General features: G+C 45.5%; 1 protein-coding gene across 1 annotated transcript; it reads right to left on the bottom strand.

The window, feature by feature from the left end:
* Positions 1 to 278: 278 nt before the first annotated feature.
* On the bottom strand, positions 279 to 11690 carry LOC116271637 (disrupted in schizophrenia 1 protein-like). The gene is made up of 2 exons (XM_031659325.1): positions 8293 to 11690; positions 279 to 964 (listed from the first exon to the last, which is right to left on the bottom strand). The coding sequence occupies exons 1-2, from the start codon at positions 9346 to 9348 to the stop codon at positions 884 to 886; spliced, it is 1137 nt and encodes a 378-aa protein (XP_031515185.1). The 5' UTR covers positions 9349 to 11690; the 3' UTR covers positions 279 to 883.
* Between the last annotated feature and the right edge of the window lie 2147 nt (positions 11691 to 13837).

Raw genomic sequence — 13837 nt, 5'->3', positions numbered from 1 at the left:
CAGGAGTATCTATCAAGTTAGTAGGTGCCTAGGGGAATCTAGATGTCATTTTCAGCCCTTTCTCTTTCCCACACCCAGCAGAAATGGATGTGAGATCTCGCAATGAGCATCTAAAGTTTTCAGGATTGTTACCAGGACAACCACACCTGAAAGCTTTCCTTTGACTCAGTCTACCCTGTGCCCATTCAACCCCCATGTCAGCCCTCATCTGCTTCCAGCCCAAATTCTATTTTGGTGCCTCATTTTAATTGTTTTTTGTTTGTTTGTTTGTTTGTTTGTTTGTTTGTTTGTTTTTCTGGCCTCAGATCAATCCCTCTATCTCTGGTCTGATGTTGCAATTTCTCCTTTTTATCTTGGGTATTTTAGGCCATGTATGTGGAAATTTGACGCATGTGACCCCCTTTGGCACAGTCGGACATTTCTCAAATTCACCTCATTTCTGATCTCTGGTTCTGGAAATTATGAAGTCAGAAAGTCCCACGAAGGTTTATGTTTACTGGCATTACGAGGGCAGATACCATGTCTGTCTTACTTTCCTATTGCCTCCCATATTACCCAGCACATAATAGGTGTCAGACAAGTATTTTTTATGAACAAGTGGATTATAGATATATCACACCATGGGCAGACTAATATAATTTTTATTGTGTGAGTATGTTAAGTGTTTCTGGACAATTGATAAGGTTATATTTATAACCCAAAGGATTAATGTTCATGAAGTGCCTTGAAATCCACAAAACAATAATGCTGTAAAAGAGTCAACTATTCCCTGGTGGAGATGATCAGAGGAACAGATTGTACAATTCATTTGGGACTTAAAAGGTAGATATGAGTAAAGGTGGAAAGAAAATGGGACATGATGAGAAAACAATCAATAAACAAATTAAAACTCACCTTTATCATAATCATCATTCTCAACTGCATCTTCTTGAAGTTTCTGAAGTTTTAATCTTAAGGATATTACCTATGTTGGTATAAAGGGGAAAAAATAAAGAATTATGATAGAATTCAAGCAAACATTTTTGTGAAAACTAAGAACATTTAGAAACTGTTTCAAAATGAACTTCTTCATTCTCTTTAAAAAAATGCACATTTTTTTCAATGCCAGATGCATTAGTTTCTCCAAAAAAAGAGCTTATGTAAAGAATAAATGTAATTTGAGCATAACATCCACATAAAAAGTTAAAATGTTATTTTATTTTAAACAAAAACATCACACTATGCCTTTATCCGCATGAAGAAATGCATAAGGAGAAGGAACACAAGTTTCCTGACCAAATGGTCTCTGTTCTAAACATCACATTAAACTTATGAAGGTAAACACACCAAAACTAGAAGAGAAACCAAGAGAAAAAGAGCATGAACTTAAGCTCAGCAGGTCATCCTGAAAGCTTGAGTAAGAATGATGGCAAAGCTCTCACAAAACCCTTCTGAGAAGCTCTAAGGTTCAAATATTTTCCATTACAGAAAAGGGCATAGTCTTATTTAACCCACATGGAGACTCAGTGATCCAGTTACTTCTCTGAGTGTTACCAATGGGTTGACTTAGCATCACTGATATGGTCTGGCTGTGTCCCCACCCAAATCTCATCTTGAACTGTAGCTCCCATAATTCCCACATGTTGTGGGAGGTCATTCAGTCATGGAGTTGGGTCTTTCCCATGCTGTTCTCATGATAATGAATAAGTCTCATGAGATCTGATGGTTTTATAAAAGGGAGTTCCCCTGCACAAGCTCCCTCTTGCCTGCCACCATGTAAGATGTGCCTTTCTCCTCCTTTGCCTTCCACCATGATTGTGAGGCCTCCCCAACCATATGGAACTGGGAGTCCATTAAACCTCTTTCTCTTTATAAATTACCCAGACTTGGGTATGTCTTTATTAGCAGCATGAGAACTGACCAATATAATCATTGTTCTTCTCAACAGGAGACCCAAAGATTTACTGACAATGAATCCTTGGCCTACCAATGAATGGATTTGGGCTTGCTCCCTGAAAAACATCTTCCTCCTTCTTTGCCTGGCTCACACCTACATTTTCTTCAACCCCTAGCACAAGTACTGTCTCCTCTAGTCTGTGTTAAATGTCCCTCCTCTATACCTCCATTGTGACCTGTACTTGCTTCTATTCACAGACCCATTCAACAAATATTTACTGAGTGCCTCTTAGGTATCAGGCCCTGTTTGTATTGTGTTTGTGTACCAAGGATATGTCATAAAATGCTTAGCCCTCTAGACTTACATTCTAGGCAAAAACATAATACAGTCAGCCCTTGAACAACACAGGGATTATGGGCCCCAACCCCTGCCCTACACAGTTGAAAATCTATGTAGAACTTTTGACTTCCCCAAAACTTAACTACTAATAGCTGACTGTTGACCAGACACCTTACCAAAAACATAAACAGTTGATTAACACACATTTTGTATTATATGCTGTATTCTTACAATAAAAGTAAACTGGAAAAAAGAAAATATTATTTAAAAATCATTGAGAAAAAAAAAATTCAACATTGACTAGATGACAAAAAAATCTTAAAAAATAGAAAATAAACTTCCTATTCATTAAGTGGAAGTGGGTCATCATCAAGGTCTTCATCCTCATCATCTTCATCTTGAGTAGGCTGAGGAGGAGGAAGAGGGGTTGGTCTTGCTATCTCAGGGGTGGCAGAGGTGGAAGAGAAACTGCATATAAGTGACCCTTGCAGCTCAAATCCCTGTTGTTCCAAGGGTCAACTGTAAGTTTTATGGCACCTCAGCAAGTGACTAACGCTATGAAAAAGGAAAAGGGAGAACCATGTTATGGGGATCAGGGATGCTGGTAGAGGGTGCAATTTGAAATCTGATCTCCTTGAGATGGTGACAATTATGCAAAGATTTAAAAGCGGTAAGGTAGTGAACCATGAGGCTGTCTGGGAGAAAAACATTGCCACAGAGGGAAGAGCCAGTACAAAGGCTCAGGCAGAAGTGTTTCTGGTAAGAAAGCAAGAAGTGAAAGTGAAATGAAAAGCAAGTGGGAGCAAGAATGCCACTGGATCTGGGACAGATTGATGGAAGGGAAAACTGTAGAGAACGAGGTCACACAGGTAATGAGGACTGTATCAAGAAAAGACAAGAAGACATTTAAAAGTTATGATTTTACTCTGAAGTTCATGGGGGCCACTGGAGAGTCTGGGGCGGAAGAGCACATGATCTGACTTACATTTTAAACAGTTTCACTCTGGCTGCTGTTAGTAAGAGCAAAAGAAGGGAGGCCAGGTAAGAGGCCATGGTAACGTTCAGGAAGGAGATGACGGGAGCTTGGATGATAGTGAGGATGGTGGCAATGGCAAAGATGGTGAAATGTGATCTGATTCCGGATATATTCAAAAGATCGCTGGTTAAATATAGAGCCAACAGGATTTGCTAATACCTCACAGGTGGGGTCTGACGAAAACGCACCAGGATGATGCCAATGTTTGTTTTGTTTTTTGTTTTCTGAGCCACTGGAAGAATGGAGTACTTATTACACCAGGCTATAGCCATCATTTTGCTTTGTTTGGTTTTATCTGTGCATTATCATTCAACCTTGAGCATCTGGAGGGCAAGAACTATTTTGCATCCATGTATAAGACGCTAGTACTTACCCTTACTTGATTTTTCCACTGCTTTGGGCACATGGAAAGAGTACAAGTGCCTCTCTCCTTGTTCTGCTGAACAGGGTATGAGTGGCAGTGATGGGGTTACCTCTATGCTGAAGCATTTGATCGCTCTTGTAGGACTCCCTGACATTCTCTTCCTCATGTCTGTGACTAAGGGGGTCACATGTTCAGATGGTGCAGGCTGGGTTCTTGAGTGACTCTATGGAGCAGAGCCCCCCTAAAACCTCTGTGGAACACGAAGCATACGCAAGAAACACAATTTTGTTGTGTTGAGCCTGTAATGTAGTGTCTGTTACCAGCCTATCCTAACTAACACAATCTCCAAAGCCTAGTATAAGGCATTGTACTAGTTGTCATTGATAAATGCTTTCTGAATGAATGAAAGAATGAATGAATAATCATATTAACCCCTTTGTCCTTGAATTGCTCTATGTTACAACTGCAAAATTTGCCAGTAACTTAGCCCCGTGTATCAGGAAGAGAAGAAAGGCTCTGTGAATGTTTGAAGGCCACATAAAGCTATAGCATTACCATCACCACACCCAAATGATGGTATCGTTAAACATTTATTTGAACAGAAGCTGAAGAAATGCAGGAAACAGGGACAGAGAAAAAAATTCATTTACAGCCAAAGCCCACCCCACAATGCCCACCTTGTCCAGTGATCTCTATAAGGCCTTGAATGGACTGCCCTGGGATATGTCTGAATACCCATCTTTGCTGGAAGCACAGCCCCAGTGGCCATGTCTTGCACGGTACCACAACCCTGCCTGTGGAATGTCCTATAATGCCCTGCAGGCACAGTCCTTCCTTTTTCACCAGTTTCCACAGCCTTAGGTGGAGCCTACCTTGCAGGGCCCACTCCACTTCCCCTCCTCTGCATGCCTGATCACCAACTGCCTTTATTACTATCCTCTCAGTCCCACACAACCTCTGGAAATCTCGCTAAGCAGCGATTTCTAAACAGCATAAAATATACACAGTTGATTCTCCTTATTCACAGTACTGTAGTTACGTTCTGTAAAGTTTCTGTAAATACTGAATTAGGGAATAATGAAGCATTGCTCCTAGAAGAAAATACAGGGTAGGTTCCCGTGAGCCCCTGGTCACAATACTTTCCTCAATCAATCAACACGTAACCTTGTTCTATGTGTGTTTCTGTTTAAAAACCACTTATTTAATATGTATTATTGATCCATAAACATTGTACTCTGGCCAACAGCACTCTAACTCACGCCTGAATGAAGTTTCTGGAGTACCCATATATTCTCCATCAGGCCCATCACAGCCTTCTCGTGCTTAGGAGCATTAGATGGCATTAGTACTATGCTTGGGGGGCATTTGCAATGGTGAACTCACCAATAAAGAGCACAAAAATGTTTAAAAAGATGGCATTAAATAGACCACAAAAAGGGTACTAGTTTGCAGTATGAGAGAGAAGGTAGAATGTCATCTGGTCTGACCTTGTTTGACATAAGTAGAAAGCGTGTACATCAGGTGACCCAAATTTTTTGCCACTCTGTGCAGGTTCAAAATTACCAGCAGGCATGGTGGCTCATGACTCTGATCCCAGTACCTTGGAGGCTGAGGCAGGAGGATCGTTTGAGGCCAGGAGTTCAAGACCAGTCTGGGCAACATGGTGAGACCCTCATCTCTACCCAAAAAAAAAAAAAAATAGCCAGACATGGTGGCACACGCCTGTAGTCCCAGCCACTAGGGTGGCTGAGGCAAGAAAATCGCCTGAGCCCAGGAGTTCAAGGTTACAGAGAGTTATGATGACACCACTGCACCCCAGCCTGGATGACAGAGACCCCATCTCTTAAAAAAATAAAATAAAAATGAAAAATGACCATAAAGGTGCCGTGAGTATTGATTTTGGAGTTAACAACAAATTTTAGCAAGTAGACGAATTCACACAAATAGAATCCATGAATACTGAGGATCAAGCATCTTTTAGAAGAAGCTGAAACTTAAATTCCTGAGATTCCCATTTTTACTTAAGTAGAAGGGAGAGGAGGTTAAGGAATTACAATATAATATCAAAAAGGCCCCCAAACACTAGAAATCCTACTCTTTCAAAGGATCTCTTTGGAGATCCTTCACCCGACCTTCCGCCCCGTCCCGAGGGCCTCAGCCACAACCCCAGTGAGTAGTCTGGGGCCTCTGCGTAAGCACCATGGGAAAACAAGTCCCTGAGCAGCCCGCCCCATCAAGACAGTTCCCACTGTCAAGAGGTTCTTCCTCCTATTGAGGCAAACTCTGCCTTCCTGTAAGTCCTGTGCCCTGGGCTGCGTTATTTTCGTCATTCCCACTACTCAGTTAATTCCTCTCCCACACAACAGATACTCAAGTACGGCCTTGTGTTACTTAATGACAGGGATGCATTCTGAGAAAAGCATTATTAGGTGACTTCATCACTGGGTGAACATCGTAGATTGTGCTTACACAAATCTGGATAGTGTAGCCCATTTCACACCTAGGCTAGAGGGAAGAGTCTATTGCTCCTGGGCTACAAACCTGTGCAGCCTGTGACTGTACTGAATACTGCAGGCAAGTGTAACACAATGGTAAGGTATTGGTGTATCTAAACATATCTGAACGTAGAAAGGGTGCAACAAAAACACTGTATGATAATCTCATAGGACCACTGTCACATCATTGACCAAAATGTCATTATGCAGTACACGAGTGTAACTGAAGATAGTGCCATGTTTTTCCCTGCCCAGGTGTGGGATTGCCATAGACAACAATACTTACACTGCAGAAAAAGTGTATCCAGATTCTACCATTTGAGAGAGGATAGGAATTTAATTTGAGCTATGGGCAGAAGGGAGAGCTTCATTAGCTTTTGACTCAAACTCTCTAAATAGGAGCTATTTCTCTAATGATGACAATGGGCAATTTCTGGGTACTTGCTAGGTGCCAGGTCCTGTCTGAAGCACTTTGCACATACGATCACATTTAGTTTAATTAACTGGAGAAGAGAAACACCGCAGGAAGGTAGACCCTCTTGCAAAACCCAGGTGAAAGATAACAAGGATCTGAGTCAGGGCAGCGGCCATGGTGGTGAGAGACAGATGAGCAGTAGGACTGAGAGGGCTTGGAGGCCGGCCAGATGTGGAACGAGGGAGAGGGAGGTGTGGAAGATGGTTGTGATTTCTGGCCTAAGAAACTGGATAGATTCTATGCATTCGAATCAACTAACATTGGAGGCCCTTCAGAACAGGTTTAGGGGAAAGACAAGGGCATTGGTTTAGGCAATGACTAACTGGAAGACTCCACACATCACCCAGAATACAAGCCTGCATCTCTGCTCTGGCCTCAATCCCTCTCTGCATAATAAATCAGAAGGCTGGGCTGAGGTCCCTGAGGGCTGAAAAAGGGCAAACAAGGACAGGGCTAGGAACATCAGACTACAGATAAAGAACGGAAGGTAGATGCTCTTTCGGGGAATGAGCATGAGCTTCTGCAGATTCTCCTCCCAAATGCCTGATGAGTGGGTGCTCCACCTCCCTACTCACATGAACACATCCCCACACACACGCACAAACACCTGAGTGCACACACACCCACAAATACATATACTCACACACACATGCATACACACACACACACATGCACACACAGCACAAACATGCACACACAGCACAAACATGCACACACATGCACACCTATATGCACACACAAACACGAGTGCACACACCCACAAATACACTCACACACGCATGCACAAACACACGCACATACACACATAGCACAAACATGCACACACACATACACATGCACACACAGCACAAACATGCACATGCAAACACATACACACAAGCACACACATGCACACCTCTATGCACACACACACACACACACACACAAACACACATATGTACACACACCAGGATTAAAACACAGTCTGGCAATAGATCAGCCACACAGCATCTCTACCTGGGCTTCTCTGGGAATTTTTGTGGGTAGAGGAACCCTGCCTACTTCTGGCTATACCCACCTCTCAGATAACTGGATGGACAGCAACATCATAAGGCTGGACCTTAGATGTCTCCAGTTTGTCCTTATTTCCAAAGCAGCTACATTCTCATTTGAGCCTTAGAACAATCCTATGAGTTGGTGTTATCTCTAAATACAGACACTGAGAGCCGGACAGGTTCAATGACCAGAAGCGAAGTCTCCTGACCCTATGGAAGGCAGCAGTCACTGCAGCAGGATGGAAAGGAATGAGTGAAGTGGATGAAGAGCAGGATCGCCCTGATACAGGGCATCCCCATTTTTGTCTCTCTCAACCCCTTCTAAACATCACCCAGCTCAATCTCCCCTGTCCCCAGTTTCCTGTCTCAAAGCAGAGCTGAGCTGAGTTAACCACGTCTCACCTAGGCCAGGGCCTGTGGAGGAGCCTGCAGCCCATTGGAGAGCAAATCTGAGTACCTATGTGACAGAGAAGACAAAGGGGAGGGCAGATCTGTGTCCAATTCAAAGAGACAGAAGTGTAGCAACATCCTTGTTCAGCCAGCTCCAAAAGGAGCTGCTGCAGCTTTTAGGAGGATAGCAGTTGAGCCCAGAACCCCTCATTTTCTGCCATCTTCCCAGTGCTAATCTGAGCTCACAACAATCTCGGGCTGCAGAGGTGGAGGAGACACTGACCTCCACCTGCCTCTGGTTTCTCAGCAGGCAGTCCCGCAGCACTGGCTCCCATTTCCTGAGCAGGGTGTCCCAAGAGTGGGCATCCCCCGATCTGCTGCTCCCATCACCACCACAGCCAGTCAATGAGGGATCCAGAGAACTGGAGGAGCCAGAGTCCATGTCCGGTAAAGAATGCATCTCACAATCTGGCCTGGAGCTGTTCCCGGAGGCCTGGGCCAAGTCTTCTGAGACCTGTGTAGCCAAGAGACTGAAGGGCCGAGAGAGACATCGAGGGTCCTTATGAGGCCCATCCAAGCTGGCAGCTTTGGCTCCCATCTCCTGGGGGCTCTGGCAAGGGGACTCAGCCTCTCTGGATGGTGGGCAGCCTTCTGCTTCTCCACGTTCCCCGGCAGAGCCAAGTGAGAGCCGAATAAAGCTAAAGCTTGAGGCAAAGGCACTGTGAGAGCCAGGAGGGGCTGGGGGGTCCTCAGGGCCACAGCCAGGGTTGCAGCTATTGCTACTCAACTCTGCTGATGGCACAGAGCCTGCTGCCTGGACACGCCTTGCTCCATCACTGCAGGCTGCCTCCCAGCTGGCGTCCAAGGTCTCAGAACTGTCCATGGCTGCAAACTCTTGCTGCCACCCAGCATTCCCAGGGCCACACAGCCTGCTAAGCCTGTCAGGCAATCTGGTGCCACCTCTGAGCTGAATCCCAAAGTGTGCTGAGGTTCCTCTCACAGAGGTCATAGCAGGGGCTGCTGCGCTCTTGGAAACAGGGCTCCCGACCAAGAGGCCTCTCAGATCGAGGCCACACTCTCTGGTCCTGGACTCCGAGTGGTGGGACTCCTCGCCAGGCACCCCTCCTGGGACCCGGAACAGTGTGCCCACTGCTGGGGAAAGGAACCCGATCCCAGGCCCTGTCGAGCTTCTCATGTAGCCCGGCCTCCGTGCCAGCCGCCGCCTCCGAAAGCACGCTGCAGGTGGTAAGCAATCCCGGCTGCCTGGGAAGGAAAGAGAAAACAGCACTATAAACGTGCAGTTCTTACTGGCCCAGCTGGAACTGCATCTGGAGCACATCCCTAGGTTTAAAGGTCATCTCTCGGTACACCTGTCAAAGATAGATGCTGGCTCAGTGGTCCTGGGGCCAATCCATTATGAAAATCCTGACAATCTCAGGAAGTGTTTGCCTGGAACATGTAGAAATCAACACAGCATCTCAGCTCCTTGGTTTAGCAGGGCAACTGGCACTGTTGTACGCTATGCCCATAGGTCAGCATGAACACAACCTTGGCAGCTCCTGAACCCTCCAACATCTTGCCTGTTGGTCTTTTATGGCACATCAGTACTCTCATCCTGGAGTGGGCCTGGAAAGCAAATGATGTGAAAGTGGGATGCCAGAGCATGCCTCTAAATGAGATCCAACCATTTACTCCAGCTATTCATTGAACAACATGTGAATGTTCACTAGCAGGGCTATCCACGTCCCTGCAAGACTGATCTGTTGCTGCAGACCATGGATAGCTGGCTGTGCCGCAATGTATGGCCATCATCTCATCTCACTCAGTGAATGACAGGAGGCCTGCTTGATGTGTTCTCCAAACCAGCGCTGTATTCCCGTCCCAGCTAGGCTATAGGAATAGGAACAATAACAAATGCTGACTCCTCATTGCCTGGTTCAAACCCTGACTATACCACTTGCTGGTTGTGTGACCTTCCACAAAGTTACTTAACTGCTCTGTGCCTCAGTTTCCCCATCAGTAAAGTGGTGATATTAACAGCTCTCTCATAAGGTGGTTGTGAGCTTTCAACTAAATGAGTTACTATTTGTAGACAGCTTAGAACAATGTCTGGCACATATGATAAGAGTTATTAAAATGTCATTTTTAGATTGCATAGCATTTTGCTACTCATAATGTGTTTTTAATTTACATTAATTTCATTCACTCCCTCCCAAAATCATGTGAATCAATCAGGCCAGAAACTATAGCTTTCCTTTTATATTGAAGGCAACTGAGATTCAGAGAACTTGCCTTTCCAGAATCCCCTGCAAGTAGCCAAGTGACCAGGCCAAAGTCTCATGACTCTACTGGCCCACACAGAGCTCCCTCATCTCAGGACCCTGCCACATTGCAAATCAGGCATGAAAGTAAAACCAGGCAGCACTGGACACAGCTGTACTCATACCATGGCCTATGGCGAGAAGTGGAACAAAGCTTCACTCCAGGCCCACACATCCTGCTTTGCTTCCCAGAACAGACGCGGTCTTGGAATCTTTGTCCTGTTAAGCCGAGATCAGTAGGCATTAAAGATCCCACTGAGCTACGATCATGGCACATGTCAGCTCCTAAAAGGGGTGGAGTTGGCACTGATAATCTCTGGGGAAATGAGCACAATGACCTCCAGCCCTCTATTTCCTGACTTGAGCATCTGAAGATAACAGAGCCCAAGACTTGCTCACACAGTGACTTGCTCTTGCCAACTGCAGGGAGCCCCAGAAGGGCCAATGCTGCCCGGGGCACACAGAATTCGGAAGCTTGCAGGGAAGGGAGGAAAGGAATCAGGGACCATGAGGTGGTGGTGGAGGAAGTCAGAGTAAAGAAAGGAAGGGAGGCATTTAACACTATAACTCTAGGAGATCGGTACTATTCCCATTTTACAAATAATACAACTAAAGCTCAGAAACCCTTACTTTGCCCCAGAACTCCCGGATCATGGTTTCCCAAAGCCCGGACTTTAACTGAGGCTTGTCTGGTTCCAAAGTACACGCCCTTTCAATTCCCTTTGCCTCCAAGTATATCAGTTAGGGCGACAGCGTAAAATGACAGGAAGGCAAAAGAAACATTTCATTTTTTTCTTTCTTTCTTCAAGACAGAGGACACGCGAGTTGAAGCCAGTAGAAAAGGACACGATGAGACGTACAGAAGGAATCCTTCATCATCCGAGGACATGAGGCTCCCTGCAGTGTCCGGACCCGACCGGCAGGGGGAGCAGTCGGAACAGGGCGGCCGGGTGTTGGGAGGGGGTAGAGAGAGACCCTCAGGGACACTCGCTCATAACCCCTGCAAAGCGGGCAAAACGTTCTCCAGAGGGCAAAGCATCTGAAAGTACGTTAGAGAAAACATTGAATTCGGGCTTCAATTACCAAAGGAAAACAATCCAACAATTTCGTAGCTTGAAAAATGAGTCCAGGTGAAACCTATATTGTCTGTAGTTTAAAAAGACTTTTTAACTATTTTTTTATGTAAGTACCAGTCATCCAGATAACCCTTCTGGAGTTAAAAGAAAAAGGCTAAGTAGAAAATTATTTGTTTGAAATTTCATTTCTTTTCAAAGGCCTGAGGGCACTTCAGTCTGAGTAGCCTTTTCTTTTTCTCTTTTTTCTTTTTGTTTTTTTTCTTTTTGAGACAGTCTCACTCTTGTTGCCCAGGCTGGAGTGCAGTGGCATGATCTCGGCTCACTGCTCCCAGGTTCAAGTGATTCTCCTGCCTCAGCCTCCCAAGTAGCTGGAATTGCGGGTGCCCGCCACCACGCCCAGCTACTTTTTGTATTTTTAGTAGAGAGGGGGTTTCACCATATTGGCCAGGCTGGTCTTGAACTCCTGATCTCAGGTGGTCCACCTGCCTAGGCCTCCCAAAGTGCTGGGATTACAGTTGTGAGCCACCGCCACCACGCCCAGCCCCTGAGTAACCTTTTCTAAAACCACTCAACCAAAGGTCCTGAAGTCCTGAAAGCCAGGTTCCAGCTGCAGCACAGTGAGGTTACCCAATGTAAACGCTTGTTTCTACTGGGGCCCTGGGAAGCTGTGATGAGCTGGGGACCAGGAGCAACAAGCCCAGGAGGGCAAACATAAGAGAGGTGTTTACCAAACGTGGGAATGAGATACAGGGATCACCTGGCTTCTGTACCCTGCTGAGGGCTCATGCAAACCATCCCCTGGCCATTGGCCTTCCCAGAAGGTGACCCGAATAGCAAAGACTGTCACATACTATGAATCCTAACCCTGAGGGGACAGAGGTCAGATCTGGAGGGCACTGCTGGAATCTGCTAGAAGAATTCCAGGAAACCCATATAAGGCAGGAATGAAATCTGTAGGAAAAACTCCCAGTTTCCCATAACGAAAGGCCATTTATTCTCACTCTTTTGTCCTCTTTTTTTACTTTTATTTTTTGAGGAAATTTATGACATCCCCTGTGACCAAAATCAATTCTCACTTACATATCCAAGTCTTGCCATCACACCTTGCAGTTCAATAAGGATTAGGATGTATTCAGATCTTGGAGATAAATACTCCTTCCTAGCACCTAAGTGCAATCCGCTCTGGCAGGAGGTTCAAGAGGGCAGGAAGCAACGTATGGCAAGGTGAAGAAAAAGCACAAAGTGCAGGCAGGTTTTGAGAGCCAGTTAGGAAACAAGCTGTACCCTCTGTGATCTGCAAAACCCAGAGATGCCTCATTCCACCCATCTAGCCCAGGAACGAACGACCGAGCAGGGAAAGGGAGCCTGGCGCAGCTTTCTCTGCTCCTCAAGGCCTCTTGTCCTGCAACAGATCAATTCTAAAGGGAAGTGCTCATGCCTTACTTCCTCTCTGAAGCACAGACCTGCCTGCCCTGGTAATCTATGACCCCTATCTCCACCTTATCCAACCCAGCAAGCTCTGATTGGAGGGAAATGAAAGACAGCAGCTTAGAACAGACCCAGATGTCAATGGGTCTCTATATACAGTCTAAATAGGATGCCTGGAAATTTATGTTGACCTAGCTTAGAAGGAAAATTGGGACAAGCCAATATTAACCAGCTGGATCGGCAAGAATCCTGCCAGCCCTCCCTCTATGCTCTCCCTTCATCTATCCAAATCCTTCCCAGCCTTCAGCTTCCAATCACTTCCCCATCAGCTCCCTTCTCCTGATTGCCCAGTTAACAGGGCTTCACCAATTGTCCATATCACTCATTCCCTCCATCACTCATTCCCCCCTATGTATTGTTAACACCCGGCACTGTTAGTGATTTTCTGTGGTGGATATGAATTGTTTCCAGTTTATACTACACAGAAGTTTCCTGAGGTCCTTATAATTCCTAAAACAATCCTAGTTTACAGTATATCAGAGAATAAATTAAAATACACATTGGTCAGACAATATTCATTTTTAAATATGAAATCTTAAACATGCAGTTTAAGAAAACATGATACTTAGTTTTTGTCCTGGAGCAGTGGCTCATGCCTGTAATCCCAGCACTTTGGGAGGCTGAGGTGGGTGGATCACTTGAGGTCAGAAGTTCAAGACCAGCATGGGCAACATGGCAAGGCCCCATCTCTACTAAAAATACAAAAATTAGCCTGGTGTGGCGGTGAATGCCTGTAATTCCAGCTACTCAGGAGGCTGAGGCAGGAGAATCACTGGAACCTGGGAGACAGAGGTTGCAGTGAGCCAAGCCCGTACCACTGCACTCCAGCCTGGGTGACAGAGCAAGACTCTTGTCTCAAAAAACAAAAAAAAACAAAAACAAAAATGACTCATAGGCTTGGGCAGGTCACTTGGCTGCCCTGTACCCCAATGATTCTAAGGTC

The sequence above is a fragment of the Papio anubis genome, chromosome 1 (assembly GCF_008728515.1).
Source record: "Papio anubis isolate 15944 chromosome 1, Panubis1.0, whole genome shotgun sequence".
NCBI classification, from domain to species: Eukaryota; Metazoa; Chordata; class Mammalia; order Primates; family Cercopithecidae; genus Papio; species Papio anubis.
The sequence above is the reverse complement of the archived record's forward strand: the minus strand, read 5'-3'. Positions and strand labels throughout refer to the sequence as shown.